The sequence below is a fragment of the Thermomyces lanuginosus genome (genome assembly GCF_041956635.1).
Source record: "Thermomyces lanuginosus strain ATCC 200065 unplaced genomic scaffold VTN49scaffold_22, whole genome shotgun sequence".
Classification (NCBI taxonomy): domain Eukaryota; kingdom Fungi; phylum Ascomycota; class Eurotiomycetes; order Eurotiales; family Trichocomaceae; genus Thermomyces; species Thermomyces lanuginosus.
In genome coordinates, this window is record NW_027192356.1 from 122,374 (window position 1) to 141,243 (window position 18,870).

At 52.3% G+C, this 18,870-nt stretch overlaps 9 protein-coding genes across 9 annotated transcripts; 5 read left to right on the forward strand and 4 right to left on the reverse strand.

Annotated features, from left to right (window-relative positions):
* Nucleotides 1-823: 823 nt before the first annotated feature.
* On the forward strand, nt 824-2,148 carry VTN49DRAFT_957 (uncharacterized protein; the record flags this gene model as incomplete). Its single annotated transcript, XM_069416635.1, has 3 exons — nt 824-873; nt 931-1,359; nt 1,434-2,148. The coding sequence occupies 3 exons, from the start codon at nt 824-826 to the stop codon at nt 2,146-2,148; spliced, it is 1,194 nt and encodes a 397-aa protein (XP_069269997.1).
* A 2,756-nt stretch (nt 2,149-4,904) lies between these two features.
* VTN49DRAFT_958 (uncharacterized protein) lies at nt 4,905-6,377 on the forward strand (the record flags this gene model as incomplete). Its single annotated transcript, XM_069416636.1, has 2 exons — nt 4,905-5,613; nt 5,677-6,377. 2 exons carry the CDS (start codon nt 4,905-4,907, stop codon nt 6,375-6,377), a joined length of 1,410 nt encoding a protein of 469 aa, XP_069269998.1.
* Nucleotides 6,378-6,816: 439 nt separating this feature from the next.
* VTN49DRAFT_959 (uncharacterized protein) lies at nt 6,817-7,956 on the forward strand (the record flags this gene model as incomplete). The annotated part of the gene is made up of 1 exon (XM_069416637.1): nt 6,817-7,956. The coding sequence occupies one exon, from the start codon at nt 6,817-6,819 to the stop codon at nt 7,954-7,956; it is 1,140 nt and encodes a 379-aa protein (XP_069269999.1).
* A 640-nt stretch (nt 7,957-8,596) lies between these two features.
* On the reverse strand, nt 8,597-11,781 carry VTN49DRAFT_960 (uncharacterized protein; the record flags this gene model as incomplete). Its single annotated transcript, XM_069416639.1, has 3 exons — nt 8,597-10,458; nt 10,509-11,496; nt 11,569-11,781. The coding sequence occupies 3 exons, from the start codon at nt 11,779-11,781 to the stop codon at nt 8,597-8,599; spliced, it is 3,063 nt and encodes a 1,020-aa protein (XP_069270000.1).
* A 1,031-nt stretch (nt 11,782-12,812) lies between these two features.
* On the reverse strand, nt 12,813-14,642 carry VTN49DRAFT_961 (uncharacterized protein; the record flags this gene model as incomplete). Its single annotated transcript, XM_069416640.1, has 6 exons — nt 12,813-12,877; nt 12,934-13,158; nt 13,212-13,417; nt 13,473-14,246; nt 14,306-14,522; nt 14,588-14,642. The coding sequence occupies 6 exons, from the start codon at nt 14,640-14,642 to the stop codon at nt 12,813-12,815; spliced, it is 1,542 nt and encodes a 513-aa protein (XP_069270001.1).
* A 1,172-nt stretch (nt 14,643-15,814) lies between these two features.
* Nucleotides 15,815-16,760, forward strand: VTN49DRAFT_962 (uncharacterized protein; the record flags this gene model as incomplete). Its single annotated transcript, XM_069416641.1, has 3 exons — nt 15,815-16,120; nt 16,171-16,374; nt 16,431-16,760. The coding sequence occupies 3 exons, from the start codon at nt 15,815-15,817 to the stop codon at nt 16,758-16,760; spliced, it is 840 nt and encodes a 279-aa protein (XP_069270002.1).
* Nucleotides 16,761-17,233: 473 nt separating this feature from the next.
* Nucleotides 17,234-17,658, reverse strand: VTN49DRAFT_963 (uncharacterized protein; the record flags this gene model as incomplete). The annotated part of the gene is made up of 3 exons (XM_069416642.1): nt 17,234-17,374; nt 17,448-17,510; nt 17,590-17,658. The coding sequence occupies 3 exons, from the start codon at nt 17,656-17,658 to the stop codon at nt 17,234-17,236; spliced, it is 273 nt and encodes a 90-aa protein (XP_069270003.1).
* Nucleotides 17,659-17,745: 87 nt separating this feature from the next.
* Nucleotides 17,746-18,045, forward strand: VTN49DRAFT_964 (uncharacterized protein; the record flags this gene model as incomplete). Its single annotated transcript, XM_069416643.1, has 1 exon — nt 17,746-18,045. The coding sequence occupies one exon, from the start codon at nt 17,746-17,748 to the stop codon at nt 18,043-18,045; it is 300 nt and encodes a 99-aa protein (XP_069270004.1).
* Nucleotides 18,046-18,136: 91 nt separating this feature from the next.
* Nucleotides 18,137-18,418, reverse strand: VTN49DRAFT_965 (uncharacterized protein; the record flags this gene model as incomplete). The annotated part of the gene is made up of 1 exon (XM_069416644.1): nt 18,137-18,418. The coding sequence occupies one exon, from the start codon at nt 18,416-18,418 to the stop codon at nt 18,137-18,139; it is 282 nt and encodes a 93-aa protein (XP_069270005.1).
* Nucleotides 18,419-18,870: the final 452 nt, after the last annotated feature.

Consider the following 18,870-nt stretch of genomic DNA (forward strand, 5'->3'; position numbering starts at 1 on the left):
TTTTTTTTCCTAGCCCAGTGGTCGTCGCATTGACGATTCTCGCTATTTTCAGGCCTGCCCTTGGCTTGGCCACTGGCGAGATAATGTTGATTAAAAGGTATACTCCGTAGATAGAACTGTTTTCAGATGCTGTACTCCGTACCTGGGATATGAGATGCAATGAATGAAAATGACAATGCCCTATTCCCATATTCCCATTTCCATTCCCATCCTATATTATTATTATTATTGATTTACTGACGACGCGTCCCGGATGTGGCGCCATCAAACTCCAGGCGGAAATGGAGCAGGCCCAAAGCTGCGCGACCTGCCATCCGGCGGAACAAAGCTCGTGTACACAGTATGAGCTGGACTAGCAAATGTTAGTTATAATCCATTAGTTATATATTGTTTTGAAACAGGTCACCCTACCCTTACGCTGCACCCAGCACTATATCACCGACGTTTATATTTTTTTTTGGGTACTCCGTACAGAGTACGGTACTACGGATTCACTCAAGCGCTCAAAGGGAGACTATTGCGGTAAGGCAAAGTTTGGTCAGAACATTACAAGTTATTCCAATCCACTGGAAGCAATGAGGAACAAATGGGACGAGCAGCCTGGATATCCTGTGTAATCCTTACGGCAGTCCAAGTCTCGCGTTCGAAAGCTGCGCCTCTGGAGAGGCGGCGTTGATTAGATAGCGATAAGATAATGAACGATAGGTATGGGATTGGCGTAGTCTAGTCATCTGATAAGCGGAAAATCTTTGTTCCAATATTCAGAAGTGATTTCAGATGATGTTTTCCAGAACTACATGAAACCCCAGGAGCTTCGGAGAAGATGTCGGATTCCACACAAGATGCTCCTTTGAGCGAGCTCTGCAACATTTGGTATGCAGCTTCGCTACTTTACCTCCTGTAAAGGCCCCTCGCTGACATCAACTCTAGTCACGTCAACCCGCCCAAATACCGCTGCCCACGCTGTTCGATTCGAACCTGCTGCTTGCAATGTATTCAGAAGCACAAGAAACGGTCCGGCTGCACCGGAGTGCGCGATCCAGCGGCGTATCTCCGGAGGAACGAGCTGATGACGCCGGCGGCGTTGGATCGCGACTTCAACTTCATCACGTCAATCGAACGAGGTCTGGAGCGTGCGGAGCGGGAGGCAGACCATAGGGGAATTGCTCTCGAGCATGACTATATGCGCCCGATGTCTTCGAAAGGTGGTGCTGGCGAAAAGCGAAAGGCTCCAATGAATAATATGGTTAAGGGGGAAGCGGCCTTTCTTCGTGCGGCCAAGAATGCGGGTGTAGATCTTCGGAGAGCTCCAAGAGGGATGACGAGGAATAAGCAGAATACGTCTCGATGGCATCCAAAGTAAGATTTCACCTGTTTGGACGGGACTTCGCCAGGCTATTGTGGTTTGGCTAACTCGGGGCACTTGTTCGCAGACAGAAATGCCTCGTGTGGGCGGTTGAATGGATCACGCTCAGCGGCGAGCGTCTGATTAGAACTTGCCTAGAAACAATAACTCTCACGCATGCGTACGACCAGGCGTTTCCCCGTCTCAAAGAAGAGAAGCAGCCTTCGTCAGCGGCGAATGAGCACCTGGCATCGAGCGAGCCGGCGCAGCCCGTCGCTCAAGAGTCGAGCACAACCGCAGCAGAAGACTCGAGCTCAGCGGAACGCTCTTCAGCCGAGACGGGCCAGAAGATTCAAGAGGACCCGTCCAACAAAGGTCCACCTACAGACTCGTCCTCGTCGGATGGCCCTTCTTCTTCGCCTCAGAGCATAGAAGCACCGCACCCACACCGTGATGTCTACTTTTACCTTCACCGTCCTCACACCGGAACAAAGCAGACTGTCCTCATCCCTGTCTCCCCGTCATCTCCCTTAAGGGATATTCTCCGGGGTCGCACAGTATCTGAATTCCCGACGATATACATCCTCCCGCAATCACCACAAGAACTCTCCCAGTCTGGGCACGAGAAGTTCCTGCTTGAAGAGGAGTATCTCGCCCATGCAAGTCCGACTGGAGACGGTCCTGACAAAGCAGATGATTCGAGGTCGGAAGATGGCGAAAAGGATGGCCTGGACAACCTTGTCAACATTGATGAGAACAAGGTTCTCGAGGTCCTGAAGAAAGATCTCGCCGCCGCAAGTTGAGGATGCATTTCTGTCTACCCATGTACAGGGACTCTGGTTACTACTAATTCCTCCTTTCAATTCGTGTGACAATGCTTTGTACAATACAGTCTGTACTTATACCCAGTGAATCAGGGCAAAAACGGTTACATAAAAGATGTTCCAAACGGAATCAGTCACTGAAGTCGTTGCTAAAACCAGAAAGTGATCCATGAGAGTGACAGACACGATCAGAAGCTATGTTCTCAACATCTACCAGCCTGGTCCAGAGTTTGACCGAATCGATGAAATGAGTGCATCTCATACAGAATACTTTAGGTATTCAGGTAAAGAGCAGGAAATGACCATTATATTATAGGTCATCGCTATTTCTTTGGCCTGCCTGTATTCGAATAAATGCGGGAGGGTCAAGTACCAAGCTTGCACCGACTCAATTATCAGGAAGGAGCTCGAGTCTCCAGCAGAGTGATAGAAGGGCAGGGACCGACCAGGGCCTTCCTTCCGCTTCTATCAGTCACAGGCCACCTTTAACGACTTCCTCGAATCGACATCATTACCTCTATCAAGGTACAGACAATCTTCTCGGTCATTTCGATCGTCGACACTGTCATCGGCGATACCCTGGCCTTGTGTCCAGAGCCGTATTAAGTGGCCAAAAAGTTCTCAAGGCACTGTTCGAGGCAACGAAGTGGTCTGAATACCTTTAATCAGACATGAGCGAGTACGCCCCCCGTCACGGCAGTGAGTGGGAATATGCTAAAACGGAACGGCACAATATTTCGCAGGACAGATGCTCATTCTGCATTATGAGCGGAACATTACATGCATCTCCAAGGGGTTTGACCCCGAAAGTCTATGCTCAGCAGATGTGCGGTATCGTGGCTGGCTTGATATCAGGGAATGGCAAGATGCTGGCGAGGGACATGTCAGTGACGGGATTTGTCTTTGGCTGCGAAATATATTCAAAGATTTGAAAAGGGTGGATTTCTCCCGTGATGGTGAACGATGGTTCTTGTTGAAGAATTCGGTCTATTGCAGTGCTCTCAAGTCCCTATTTATTTGCTGTCAGCAGGCGAATTCGTCACAGATACAATCCGGCCTGCACCAGTGGCATGACACCTCAGTGTCTTTCTGTGGTCAATGAACGCATTAATAACAATAGTTATACCGAGTCCCTGGATTCATGGGTTGGGGTTGCTAGCGGTCAAAGGGGCGAAGCCGATGTGTATATGGCGATCACTCATGGTCAAGATTGACCGTTTCTTAGTCCAACAACTCATCGATATCACCGAGTTCTACCTGTGCTCGCCTGGCGCTTGGAAGCCTTGGTCTGCAAGAGAACGTTAGGAAGCACACAACACTATTAGCTACGCAAGCTACAAAGCGCCGAAATGAAAAGGTACTGCCAATATGCAACCGTTGGCCCTGTATTTCTAAACATGCTTGTGGGCTTAGTGCTCCAGCCTTTCTTCACTTGCAACACCGGAAGGCTACGGTCGCAGGTCAAGAGGGCATTGCCAGAGTCAGCGGGGATCTGACATGCCGTTACAGTACCTTTCAGTGTTGGATATCGAGGTACAGCGTAGACGCCGACGAACTGATGGATGACCGGGTCAATCCTTTGCTTCTCGCAGTGGACGGAGGTACAATAAACATTCCTGCAAGAGCAACCATCCAGACACACTTCCGGCCAATTCAGCCAGCTCGAGACTTCGGAACCGGCCACCCTTTCAGAGATGGGTTTGATTCCCTCCGTCATTCAGTTGATCCAAGTCAGCCGCCTTTCCAGCAAGCACGGCTAAGCAGACCAACTTCTGCCTGTGTTTCTGTAAAGAAGTCAGCCCAATAACACTCATTTGGCGTCTTTCTGCGGTTCTGCTTCGTCTAACAAGGCTGCGCAGGTGCCTAAAATAGTACGGCGAACGGACGGGTAGGAGCAGTTCATTCCTTCGGCGCTTCTGCCGTTGCCTCGGACCTCGTGGCTCATGCTGTCAAAGCTCACCTGAAGTCGCCACGCCAGCCCTGCAAGGCATTTGATGTAGCTCGGGGTTAACATGTCGGCTTGTCCGATTCATTCTCTTGGACGTTGTTCAGCGGACGAGTCTATGAGCGACACAGCCTCACCAAATTGGCAACTTCAAACTTGGCGGTGGCCAATATGACACTTGAAATCAAAACCATGGATTTTGATTTTTGAATGGTCGGATTTGCGGATTCCAAAACAGGTCAGCCGTCTCTCCTCAACCTCGAGTAGGTTTTTCTTTGAGCCAATGAGTGTCTCTCTGGTGTGATTGCATTGCAGGGGGTTGTTCCGGTCCCATTTCCGACCTTGCCTGATTCGATAAACCGGAATGGCCGGGCCTCACGTTGATTGGTCAGGTGATCCAGCTGGCAAAGATAACATGATGCAATCCGGCCCGAGCGCCGATATCGTCCAATAAAACTCCAGATAGGGTCGCAGGAGGCCAGTTTAGGGCCAAAATTGGTCTTGTGTGCGTGTCTCTGCGAACCAATCAAAACCGTCCGCCTACGAGACTTGCCCGACACTTCACCTCCTCGCCTTTTTGAGGCTGGCAGGATGGGCAATCCCTCGCCTCATCCGGCGTCAATCTGCCATCGACAACATTCCTCACCAGCGCATCATTCCTACCAGGAGCGTCGAGGTGTTCAGACTTGCAGCCATGGCCTCGATGCACAGACAGCTATCAAGTCCTGGGTCCCAGGGACCCCTCCCCAGTTCCGCTTTTGCTTTGCACCATCGCGACCTCTCACCAGCCATGACGGATCCGACTCTACTTTCCTTCAGCGAACGGCTCGACGAGCTGTATGCCCGTCTGAACGAACTTCAGTCCATAGTTCTTACCAGAGATGAGTACGTCGAACGGCGGAATCGTGAAGATGAGCATATCAAACGCGAATTCTACAAACTGCACCATACAAACGAGAAGATCCTGTCCAACACGAAAAGTGTCAATGAGTCCATTACGCGTATCTCCAAGGATTTTGCCTCCCTCCAGTCCGACGTGGAGCGGATGGACAAAAAGATGGTGGGCGTGATGACGAATGGCAACGTTATGGCAGGCGACATGACGGATATGAGAAAACGGATGTTCGACCTGGAGATTGGCATTTTAGGGTTGAAGGGAAAAGTTTCACAGATTGAGGACGATGTTTCCGTGCTGAGGGATGATGTTTCCGAACTGAAGCAAAACGTCTCGGCGTTGAAGGGTGATGTTTCTGATATGAGGCAAAATGTCTCCGATTTGAAGCAGGATTTTTCGGTGTTGAGAAAGGACTTTTCGGGATTAAGACGCCTCGAGTCGCGCTTTGACATCAGCGACCGAATCCGGTTCAATTCTCTCGCCTGCGGCATTCATGCACCCATCAGCATCGTCCCTCGGTTTGATGAAAATGGCATCCCACATTATCCCAAATACTTTCCCTCTACCGTCTGGCGTTTCTGGTGTTTGAAGAAGCCCAAGAGAAGTGAGTAGCAAGATTTTCATCCACTGATGTTCAGTTGTCAAGGTGTTCTAACCATTTGCAAAGTACACCGACTCATCGAGCTAGCTGAGTTCTACGATATCAAAGGCTTCCACTCGTGGCATTATTCGCAAGCTTGCAATTTGGATTCTGACGCCAGCGAGTCAGAAGAAGACCAGCCGATCTTTCCCACAGTTGCCGAGGCTGCCCGCCGCTATCCCGAAGCCTGTCACCGGGCTCTGGCGGCAACCCTCGGTTTGAACTATCGCAAAATCGAAAAGGAAATCGAGCGGTCAGAGGAGTTTAAGCAGGCTACCAAGAGGAGTGCAGAATCGACATCGACACCGGCAAGGAAGAAGGTGTTGCGGCCTGCTCCGCCCTCCAGGGTCGAGGATCCACAAATCCCTAGATATTCTCCTCCGCGCCGCAGATCTCCAAGGTCCGTTACGACAAGTCAGGAGGGTTACGTGGAGTGGCGCCAAGACTTCAATCCCCATTCAGAGCCGGTTATCACCGACGATGTGTCCTTTCACCTCGTCAGAGAGGGTCGAGCACCAATGGAACGCGAGCACCGCGAGCGGGAAGAGCGTGGAAGTGAGGAGCAGCGCAACAACGAAGAGCTCGAAGAGCGCCCTGCTGGGCAAGCTGACCCGCGAATTCCGGAGTATTCATTGTCCAATCCCTACCAGACTGTGCCTACAGTGCCGTTCTCAAGGGACGACTCTACTTCTTGTAGCATCGAGAGGCCAGAAGACCATCGAAGTTGATCAGTGGTGCAAATTTGGTTTGGCTTTTGCACTTGCTTGCTTTTATCTATTTGCATGGGTGGCGTTTGGGTTTCGTTGGCGATCGGTTGAGTGTATTGAAGATACCCCGTGGTTGGAAATGGGTGGTGTATATAGATTCTTGTCTTTTGAGTGCATTGGCGTTCGGTTCTGGCATGTTGATTGTTCAGTGATTATAGGGACAGGAAGCAATGCATTTCGGGTTTTCTGTCTTTTGCCAAAGTCTGGATCGCGCTTTCCTCGAACTGATGTTCCCAGTCGCGCCTGCCGTTGTAGATGTCTTCCTCTCTAGGGTTTCATCCCTCTCAGCCGAGGCTCTCCGTCTTCTTCTCATTTCCTGCAGACTCTCTCTCTACACAGCAGAACTTCCACATCTATCATCTAGCACTGTTCTTATTGCTGACTGCATCATCGCTCTGTCATGCATCTCCACGGCCTCGTCCTCGCGGCCGTGTTCATCATTGCCGCTGCACAACCCTCATTACCCGGTCAGCCCGTGGTCTACACCCAAGATGGCCAGCAAAGAAACGGCCCCGTCTGTGACTGCTTCGTTGTTGACGGCCCTGACCCGGGCCATTTTCAAGGCTACCGCTTTTGGGATTTTCGGCGTGTACCTCTGGATCCTGTAGCTGCCAGCGTGTACCAGTTTTATCCCACAGTGAACGACCAGCCGGTGCCGTATGGACCGGCGGCCCAACCGATCTTACTCAAGGACACGGCCATCACTAGGGATTGGCTCATTCAGGACTGGCATCGACCGGGATCTCGACTGTTCCCCGTGTCTATTGCCAATTCGGAGAAGAATGTTTTCATCTCTCGAGATCCCGGCAGCGACTCGACCTTTCTGGTGCTGCGGACGAAGCGGCTCGCCCAGTACTCATCGACCGCCGAGATTGCCACCAGTTTCAAGAACTTTTTGCACGTGTCGCTGCGCGTCAGACTGCGCATCCTCGAGAAGGATTTTCCTATTCTGACTCCTCCGGCTGAGACACAGCAGTTGTTCGCGAACAAGTCAACGATGCCAGAGGTGGACACGGAGGCGAGCGCTCTACGAAAGCGCGCGCCCGCCCTGTTGCCTCCTCCAAACGGGGCTTGCGCGGGAATATTTACGTACTTCTCGCGGACGAGCGAGGCCGACATTGAAATCCTGACATCAGATCCGCCGACCCGTATCCACTACGCCAACCAGCCGGACTACGACCCAGTTCTGGACCAGCGGATCCCGGGCGCGAGTCAAGACTGGAACATCCCAATTCCGTGGACCGCGATGGCGACACATCGGCTGGACTGGTTTCCGGACATGACGCGGTGGTACCTCGAGAACCAGCTGCAAACCACGTCCGTGTACTCGGTGCCAAAGGATCCCAGCACGGTCATCATCAACCTGTGGAGCGACGGGGGACTATGGTCCGGCGATCTCGGCGTTGGAGAGACCGTCCACCTTGCCATTGAATGGATCGAGCTGGCATACAACGTCACGGGCGCGCCGGCCGTGCCCTGCAATCGAAAATGTCGAATTGACGGCGTGCAGTTTCCCGGCATTCCCGAGCTTGTACCTTAGTTTGTACTTTTTCCCTTCCTGTTTACGACATTGTGTATTTGATGTTTTTATCCTTTGATTAGCAGTTGCACTGTATGAGGGAGTATCGTTATGATGCATTTGTCGTCCGGGTTACGAGTACCTGTGTTAGAAGGCTGCGGATTTATGAATTTAACTTGAGTGACTACTCTGTACAAGAAGCACGTATTGAGATAGAGCTTCAAACCACCATCAAGCATTCAGGTCATGCCTATGTACACATATAGTACACCACACTGTACACAGCCATCATCATCATCACAAACCACAACCCATCCATCGATCCATCCATCTATCGTATCAAACAAACCTTCCCCAACGCCACGCTAATGCAGTGCACAAAGATCGTAAGATCACCGTAGATGCATGTCAAGAGGGCCACACACTCTTTTCAACCTCTCGACGGGGTATCACAAAGACCACACACACAAAAATATTAATATAATGAATCAAACCTCCCTGGAACTTTAAAAAAAAAAAAATCGAACAACTCTCCCTGAACGCCAATTCCCATGTAATGAATAAAATTCCTCCAACTTTTTCTTTTCTTGCGCGCGTCGCTGTCGTCGTAAATTGTCGATGAAGCCATTGTTATGAGCTTTCATTTTGAAGAGTTCTAAACTTAGAGTCGCGACTCGCCGGTGTTCCCAACGGGGTCGAATTCCCCCTCGAGCCCCCCGTTCAGGAGCTCCGCGACGATCTTCTTGCGCAGGGTCGGAATGTCGCGGGGCCCGTAAACAGAGGGCTCTAACCCCAGGCCGATGGCTTTGGCCGTGCTGAGGAGGAAGACCCCGCAGTCGCTGCCGTTGTCCTGCTGAGGGGAGGGCGTGTCGAGGACGGTCCACTCCTCGTCCACGTAGAGATCCTGCAGCTCTCCCTTCAGCCAGGCCTTGGCGTGATTGATGTATGTTTGCGGCGACGGGGAACCCAGCGAGTCAAAGTATTCGATAGTTTTACTGGCCGGCCGGACGACCAAAAGGGTCCAATGAGCAGCTTGGTGGACTGGGATGAACACCGTGTCCACGTCCAAAAGTGCCGAGCCTCCAATTTTCGCCCGGTTTGCCCACCGTCGAACGGAATTGTATCCCTTCTCCCGCAGATTGCTGAAGAAGAAGGAGTTGAAGGCGTGGTATTTGGGTCGATCCAGCCGACCCGCATTCCCCGTGGAACGGCGCAGGTAGTCAACAAGGTGTTCGAGATAGGCGTTGATAACCTCGTCGTTGAGCCATGCCATTAGGGTGTGACATGTCGCAAGGTCACGGCGAGTCAATGGATCGCCATGAAGTGTGGTTGCCAGCTGCCGGCCGGGAGGTGCAGACATGGCCTCCTCTACTCGAGCTTCCCATTCGGGAGAAAGCGGCCGTACAGCTTCGCCGGGAGGTAGACGTCGACGCTGGGGCAAACGCCGGCGTCGCGTTTCATGTTCAATCTGGCGCCAATCACGGTGATAAAGCGGCAAACGGCGTCCAGCCGGTCGCCGAGAAACTGGAGACTCGGGATTAAAAATACGCACAGACGAGATGGGCCGGCCAAGAGGGGACATCGATTCGAGCCAATGTACATGCAAGGGACTGCCCTCATGATCGGCGACGCCGAGGTCTTCGTCGTGCTCTTCACGCTCGTCCTCTGGTGCTGATGGTTCTGGTTCTGGTGGCGCAGCAATAGACAGCTGCTCTGTTGTGGCAGCCAGCTCATCCGTCGTAGTGGCGGGCGCTGCTTTCGATTTCATGGTGTCTGTCTGCGACACTGTCTCTGGTTCCGGTAATGGCTCGCTATCCAGCCATGGGAGGAGGCTCGGAACTATAGCCGCGCGCCGTGCCGAATGCTCGGCGGATTCTTTCACCGGCGCAGCTTTAGATGGAGAATCGCGTGATGGTGGCCTGGAAGACTCCTCTGAGACAGAGGGTCGCTGAGTGTGTCGGCTTTGCGCATTTCGTGGTTCAGCCCGAGTTGGACTAAGATCTACTCGGGACGTCAAGGAATCGTAGTAGCGGCGTAGGTCAGAAGGCTGAGACTGGGGCAACGAAGAGGACGTGTTATCGCCATGAGATGGCGAGGTCGAGGCATGCTCTTCAGGACGATCAGAATCATTAGCGGAAAGTTCACCGCTGCCCCTGTCAGATTGGCCGGAAGCGCCGGCGGGCTGTGAAGAATTGGGCCGAAAAAGGCTCATGCTGGGAGTTGGGGTATCATTATGATCACCAAAGTTTCGTGGGCTGTTGTCGCCGAAAAGCGCAGCAAATCGCTCTGGGTATGCATCCGCGGGAAGTGGAGTGATCTCCTGGGCATTGTTTCGAGTCGGTCGAGGAGTTGTGCGAATGTCTTCTTCGGCCATGCCATTCGCGACAGGTTCAGTGATTGGCGACTCCCCATTGGAGAAATTCCTATTTTGAGCACCTAGATACTTGGACTTGACGTCATTACAACTGCGATCATTGTTGCTCCCATGACGGCTTTCTCTTTCCGCGTCGACATTGTCGTTATCTTCCCTAAATCAGCATCATCGTTTTCGTCAGAAAAGCTAAGTCAGTTACCTTGAGGCTGGTGGTGATTTTTGGTGGGCCGAGAAACGGCAGCAATTTTTTCGGCCGGTCGGGCACGGCTGGTGGGGGTGGGCGGCGGAGAATATCTAGTGCCGGAATTCTCGACATCCATCTCTTGACTTCCAGGCAAGGGAGAAAGGTCTGCAACACCGGGTGCCGTGATTGGAGCAGTCCTCTCGACACCTTCCATCGGAACTACATTGGCGTCATCGGGAACAGGGGTCTTGGCGTCGGTTGCAGGCGAGCCGGGGTCGGCCCGAGCTAAATGCTCCACTAGCGTCGTCTGGAGCTGCGAGGCGCTCGGCGAGTTCGGCCCCTCGACACCGTCCATTGGTTCCGATTCGTCGGGTCGGGCGGGCTCCGGGTCTTCAGAAAGATCCATGAGGTCAGCATAGATGCGGTTCATAAAGGACGGGAGGATATCAGCCAAGGAGAAAGTGAACTCGAATGCCGGAGGCTGGCCCGATTCATGGGGTACCTGAGCCGGACTCAGGGAACGAATACGCCTGTGACGCCGCGACAGTCGGGTAGTCATGATCTCGCGGACGTGCTGGCCGAGACCTGCCAGTTGCTCTGGGCGGAACGAGTAGCGATAGATAGGGTACCCACCGGAAGGAGACGTCGTCCGCCTATGCGGAAGTCCAGAGTCGTATTGGGATGTGAACGCACGGCGCTTCACAGTACCCGCGACGGTCCCCGCGATCTGGACGGTGCTCGCAAACGCCCGCCTCATGCCACCCGTGGTGGACTGGCATAAGTGGGCGATCTTGGCAAAGGGGACACGGAGACCAGACCACACGCTGAGGTTAGGCAAGATGTTTCGGACCACATTGAATGGCCCGAACCAGCCATTTGAAACCATCTCCGTTGTAGTCACGGGCGCCGGGTGCGGGCGGGAGGGGTACAATGCATCCCCCTCGTCATCGGCGGGCCGTGTACGCTTGCGCGGATTGCGCTGAGGGGAGGGCTGTTCGGGCACCTGCGACATTGAAATTCCCTATCTCAGCGCTGTCGTGCCACTGGAGGTTTACGGCGAGAGGTAGCGCCCTACCTGGCGAATTGGCTGCACCCAACGGACGCGCGTCGCGGAGGAAAACGCCTTTGCATCATCGTTCGCCCACGTACGGCGCTTCACAACCGACGGATAGGGAGCCCATCGGTATCGAGGCGTAGAGCGCAACTGGACATGGGAAGCTCTTGCGCGGGGACTAATGCCGGCATTCTGGGACTCGGCCCGGACCGAGGAACGGGAGGAAAGAGCCATACTGGCGGGGCCAATGGCGGCTGTAAAGTCGGACAGGAGACTATGTGAGAAAGGTAGGAGCGAGCGCCGAGTCTGCGGCAGAGCGCGAGAGTTAGCGGGATGGAGCAGAATCGCGACAACGATGACTCATCAATCGCAGCGGAAAACGATGATGCTCTAAAGAGAAGAGAATAGACAAAAGAAGAGAAAAATAAACACAAGAATAGGCCTCAGAAAGGGAAGGAGCATTGCGCGACAGTCCTACTGTCATAGTAGGAAGGAGCGAGGACCAGCGGAGTGAATGGAGTGACTGGGACGGTGCTTGGGAGTCCCTACCGAATTGCGGCCATCACAGCAGACGGCAGGAGGATCGCGGCGAAGAGAGAATAAGCTCTGCCATCTGGACAGGGGAAAATTCGCTCAAAAATGTAGTCGAGTTAGCGCCGCAGCAGGCATCACTCGCCGACAAACTTGGAGAAAGTCAAGAGACGAGCACTCCACGCGACAAAGCGCGGTGTTCCAGCGCCGACCAATGGATAGGCGCTTAGTCATGAATCACGTGACACATACTCGGCTTGCTGGACATGACGGGGAGTGGCCGATTTCGGAATACCAGGACAAGGAATTGAAGGAAGATTGCTTGAAAGAGAAGAATATAGGTGCTTGTGATGGAATTGGTTTTCTATATGCGTGGTGATCCTCTGCAATATGGTCGAACAGGCACTGTTATTGACTTGAACGGCTGCAAGAGCTTCCCGATAAACAGTAGCCGGACCAAGCTCGGTCCGCTTTGGGCGCCGATCCCGACTCCACCGAACACATTACATAGTGCTAGACGAACGAACTCCTGTCATTGGAATGATGATAGTCAAACGCACTCAACAACCATCGCATTATTTTGTACACGCATTTCGTAGACACATTCGTAAATTAATCGTAATTATACTACTGGTCCTGCCATTTCGCTGAATTCAGACACTTGATCTTCAGTGCCTCCCACATCTAACATCATTACACAACTATGTCGGCTAATCGAACATCTGGCCATGGTATCATGGTGCAAGGCCGATTCGTTCATACACGAATGGCATGACGTCGAGGACGAGGAGCGCAATGCCTGTCGCAGGCGCGTTAGCCATCCGAAGTGCGGCCGAATATCAAACACGGACATACCAGAATACACGATAAGCTTTGTAACAACCTCCACGTCGTAGCGTACACGCGGCTTTTTGATCCGGGCAAACATGTCCTGCTCGATTGCACCGGCGACTTCATCGCTCGGTGCATCTTTCCGCCGAGACTGTTCCGGACTCGGTGGTTCGGGACTGCCAGTGCCCATCATATGCTCGTACTTCTCAACTTGGGGCACACCCCGTCCAGGCATGAGTGGACGTCGACCTATGAAACAAAGCATCAGCACGGATCCATAAAAGGAACATCAGCGAACGCACCGGAGGAACGGCTTGAATCAAGAGTGGAGTCGCGCCTGCGCTGTTCACGATACGCCAACGTTTCGTAGGCATCGGCTTCGGACTGAGGGCCCACAGACACTGCACGGCGTCGCGGATGACGGATGCTCGTGATAATGTTTGGAATGTCCGAGAAACTGGGAAGGACGTTGTCGTCCTTCAAGTGTCCGGGCACCGTTTTATACTCGCTAGCGAATCAGTTGGTCGAGTGGCCTCACCAAAAGGATGGGAGAATGGACGTACAATGCCTGCCGGAAGAATCGCCGCGGGAGTAAAAGTCCCGCCTTACCGAGGACGCGAAACACTGGCGGGAGAGCCCGAAGTAATAATGGCTTCGCGATCTCGCGCCAGAGGAAAATGGCCAAGATGCCAATGACCAAACGCACAATTGTCTTGAACCAGCCAAGAGACTCAAGATCGTACGGGATAAAAACCTCCGCGTCGTGATCAGTCCAGGCAGGCGCTGAGAGTGGCGCGAGCCAGGTGCCAATCTGCGCTCCGAGGAATACGCCGCTGAAAGCCACACTATCATCGTAGCAGGGACAGTCATCGGCCGGCTCAGGATGGATTCGGACGAGAGCTAGGGTGATCAGGGCGATGACGGCAGCCTCTTTGAAGGTTCCGGTGACGACATATGTGGCCAGCGCCGGACCGAAACGAAGCTGCAGCCACGCAATGACTGCACCCATGACACTGCCGACAATTACGTCTAAGAAGCCATGCATGCCGCAGTAGAGACGACCGAGGACAATAGAAAACACGTAAATGTAGAGAAAAATCTGTAGCGCGGTTGTGGCGAGCGGCGAGAGCGTGTTGTCCGGTGACTGAAGCTGCGCTAGTGCGAAGATGGTGACAGACACGGCATTGGTCGAATGAGTGGAGGGAAAGCCGTACTCGAGAGCGGCCGACCCAGACATAGTGATGCGTTGAAGGGGAGGAGAGAGCGGCCGGGGCAGACACAACAGGTCCTTGACGAAACCGCTGAAGAAGACGCCGGAGGCCAGAACATGGAGAATTCTATAGACCCTAATCAGCCTTCTGAACGTCCCAGCAATCGACCAGAGCAAACAACCTACCCTCGGCCGAGTGGCGGATGACCGCACCAGTAGAATATAGGCAAGAAGATCGTGAAAAATGTATGAGTGCCGAGGTTAGCTGCAATCGCAAAATACGTGTCCAGCGCCGGTGACCGCAGCTTTTCTTGCATCCATGCCAGGTACGGCGTCTCATAGCGGATGAGAGGAAGAATGGCCTGGCGGATGAGATAGCGCCATTTGGGGAGGATTGTTTGATCTGCACACACCAGTCTCATCAGCCTGTGCAATTTGAAGGTCTGAATCGAGAGATTTTATTCTTACAGTGATTCAAGCTCCTCAATCCCGCGTCCGGGTTGCCATTCGCCTTGGAAGTCATGGTGCTGGATTTTGGGGGATGCGCCTGGCGCCTCCATCGGTTGAAGCCAACTGACTCGTGGTCAATTGTGAAGCATCGCAAAATCACGAGTCACCAAAAGATTTCTGGGTTTAGGAGACGTAGCTAAACCCGTATGTTCATGGCCCAGCGCTCAGACTGAATGTTCGTTTCATCGTGGTGGCGCCGAGGTATCAGTGGACCACCAACTCGTTGCCTGAGGTGTCGATCCTGGACCAGTTGCCTACCAACACCATTGGATTCATGACATCGTTGACCAAGTCAGTTCAAGTTACACTCGCCACAGGAGTCTTTCATGTTATTATCCCGACGTAAATGAAGCCAATAGTGGCAATCTGCATCGATCAGAGGCTCCGGCATTCATTCTAAGTGCAACGAGAATCAGAGTTCACCATTTCAAGTGACACTGCCCAATGTATGGTCTGATAGGTTACAACAAACTACCAATTGGAATCTGTCAATCAAGGTCAAAGAAGAGCATGTTCAAGCGGATTCACAGTCTGTTTATTCTGTCATACTAGATCGCATGGGAGGAGAAGAGATCAGATTGCTCGAAACATCTGTTCATTTTTCGAGTCCAACATAACTATCAATCGAATGGCAAAGTAGGAGCCAGGTTCTCCGTACATACTCCACGCTTGCGCTCCGCATCAGTCTCCATGGAGACTGCCGGGATGCATTTCAACCGAGAGCGAGTGCTGTGAATCTGTTCAAATTTGCACGCCGTACTTGCGCACCTAGGCCAACCGATAGATTAAACCCCCCTTGCAGTCTGCCCTCGAGATCGGACAATAAACCCACCATCGGACTCGATGGAGGGGGTGCTCTGAAGACGATCAACCAATCTGATGGAGAGACCCTTGTTTCAAGGCGATCAGCTGAATTGGAGTTGCCCCTAGTTGTTCGACGTGGCCGGTGTGGATCAGATTGATCGGCCGTTGCCATGGCAGCGCAATCGATAAACACAGCCCTACGGCGTCATCACCGATCCATCGATCCAGATAATAAACCAACAAGCGGACATTAAATTGCTGAGTTGGCACATCTTCTTTCGTTTCAACTCACTCTGTTCTTTGTGTGTTGTCTCAATACTCAATAATCAGACGACTGTTTACATATACGATTGAATCGAGGTGAGCAAGAGTGGTTCCATCATGGCGGCCGTCGGATACGAGGAACAACCTTATCGGCGACACTCTGTGCTTTATGACGAGCGACCCTCATCGGCTTACGGGTACTCATCGCGCGGGTCCCGCGGCCGCAGTCAGAGTGTGCGGGCCAGCCAAAGCAGCAATGGTACCGTCAGCACCAACACGAGTAGCGTGTCGACGGGGAGGTTGTCGCAGGCGACCAACATTACCCAACCTCCGGCGTACTCGAAGAAGTTTGTCGTGGTGGGCGATGGTGGATGCGGCAAGACGTGTTTGTTGATCAGCTACACGCAGGGATATTTTCCGGAGGTAGTTCTCCTCTTGCCTGGGGGGTTGAAACAATGATTGACCACGAACAGAAATATGTGCCAACGGTGTTTGAGAATTACATTACTCAGACTATTCATGGGCCGACGGGCAAGACGGTCGAGCTAGCGCTGTGGGATACCGCCGGCCAGGAAGAGTACGACCGGCTACGTCCGCTTTCTTACCCCGAAACAGATCTGCTGTTGATCTGTTTTGCCATTGACTGCCCGGCCTCCCTGGAGAACGTAATGGACAAGGTAAACAGCAATCAATCTCTGGGATGCGTCACAGCAGCGACTAAAACGTGTTGCAGTGGTACCCGGAAGTCCTCCACTTCTGCCCCATGACGCCCATGATCCTAGTCGGCCTCAAATCCGACCTGCGCACCAAACGCACCTGCATTGAGCTTCTCCGCACACAGGGCCTGACCCCCGTGACGCCAGAGCAAGGCCAGGCCGTGGCGCAGCGCATGGGTGCCGCCTACGTCGAGTGCAGCAGCAAGGAAATGCGTGGTGTTGACGAGGTCTTCGAGCTGGCCGTCAACACTGCTGTCGGCGTCGAGGAAGAAGAAGCGTCATGGTCCGGGCGCGGGAAGAGCGGCGGAGGCCGGAAGATCAAGAAACGCAGCTGCAAGATTCTGTAACGGCCTTACTTTTCCCTTTCCCAATTCGTTCGTTTTTCAGGTCGACTGCCTGGCTGCTGGTCGACAAAAACTTTCCCGTTTCTTCTTTTCTTTGCACATGTGTCTACGGTTCATGTCTATGGCTCTATGCGGACGGAATGATTGTTACGACTGGGACATGAGGATGGACTAATGAGGCTCAACGACTGGTTGTCCTTGACTGATGCTGTTATGGTCTGTTATGGTCTGTTTTTTTTTTTTCCTTTGTTTCTTGATGATCGAGACTGGGTTTACTTTTCCCTTTCCCTCTGGCATGAGCATGGCGGGCGTTTGGGCGTGTCACCAACTCCGTATCGGTTCAACCATTCAACCTCCTTTTCTATCAACACGAAATGAAAATATGAAAACGTCCAAAAAAAAGGGTATCATATCATCATCTAATCTAGTAGAGACTTGTCGTAGACATGGTCATTACGCGGAGCGGCCTCGTCAACTCATTTTCCCTCCTCACTCCCATTCTCATCATTATCCTGATTCTCATCATCATTCTCACTTTGCTCCGGCCGTGCAGCAGGACCCATAAAGTTCTCAAATTGCGACCATAATGCTTCGACGGAAGAAAATTCGTTCCCGACCTGATTATTATTCCCAATCTCATCAGCCAAGAAAATTTCGATTGACGCGGATGTCCGAGGGTAGATTTCATACAGCGATTATGCTTTCAAGGTTTCGATTTAATCGGTTGATGTTTTGGAGGACATTTTCCATTCCCTGCAATTGATTCAATTCTCGTTTAGAACTTATTACGGTCAAGAGTAAAAAGAAAGTGATGGGAGGGAAGGGCACGAACCAAGGCAATCTCCCGAATGAGCAGCTCGCGCTGCCGTTCGAATTCTGTGGGTTGGTGATCGGCGGACATTTTCTCCTTTGTGTTTGTTGATTGCTGCAATGATTTTAGAGGGGTCCTACTCGTAGTAATGACGTTGAGAACGGTTGGCGCGTCTTGATGCCTCAGGCAGTTAAATCGTTATCTTCTCTGGGCTTGAGGAGTGTGGGTTGTGCCCCACCTTCCGGGACCCCCCTGGCCTCCCTTCCGGTTGTTCCTGATTACCTCGGGAAAGTTTTGAGACAAGCAATTTTGATTCAGGATCGATTTCAACATCATCCAGAGAAGGTTCGGAGTCTAGCTCCTTGCTCGTGTACATGCACGGATAGGTCTCAACATAGAACATGCGTAATACATCGGGTATCGAACGGACGCCAGCCAACAAGCATGAATATTAATGATCCCGTAACCCCGATCTGATTCCTCAAAAGCAATGGCCATTAATCATCTCAATCATCACCATAGTAGTCGTCATGGATGGTAATAACGCCGAATCAATCGACGAGAATCATTAAAATGAGAAGATGCGCAGAATCCGTAATCGAGATGACGACGACGGCGATGAAGGAGAATGCGCCGAGGACGACGAAGATTGCGACGAAGGAAGACTTTCATCCGATGACGCTGCTGCGGTCGCCGTGCTGGAAGACTGAGTAGATGATCGCGACCGTTGCACCACTGCTTCATGATGGGCGAGAACGTCCTCGAGCTTGACGTCCAAGGCATCTGACAAGATAGGCGGGTTGCTGCCGTCGTCGTCGGGGAGGAGGAGTTCGGTGAATTTGGATGGCATGATGGAGGCTTTCTTGCTCGTCGTCGTACTGCGGACGGTTAGTCGGATTCCTCAAGTTCATGTTTCAATGCAAATAAAAATCCATATTTTCGAGTGAACAGAGCGGTGGTGCACAGACGTGGTGAGGAATTTATCAATCTGTCCAAAGTTCGAGACAAGCCTTTTTGGCCCCGTGCTAAATTTAACCTGATCCGATAATAGAAGCAGGCTTGTCGAAGGATTCGATCTTGACTCCAGAAAGTGATATTGAAATCGCCCTTTGAGAACGGGCGTTGGGAAAGGAGAGGGTTTTGATGATTTTGCCCTTTGCCAGATTTCAAAGTTTTTAATTTCCTCTCGCTCTGGTTCAGGGATGTCTTGGATGATGGTCTTAAGCCTTTTTTGCGGAGACGGGAAAGCGGAGAATGAAACATGTGACGACCGGTGATGAGCGACTAAGCCGAATTGGGATG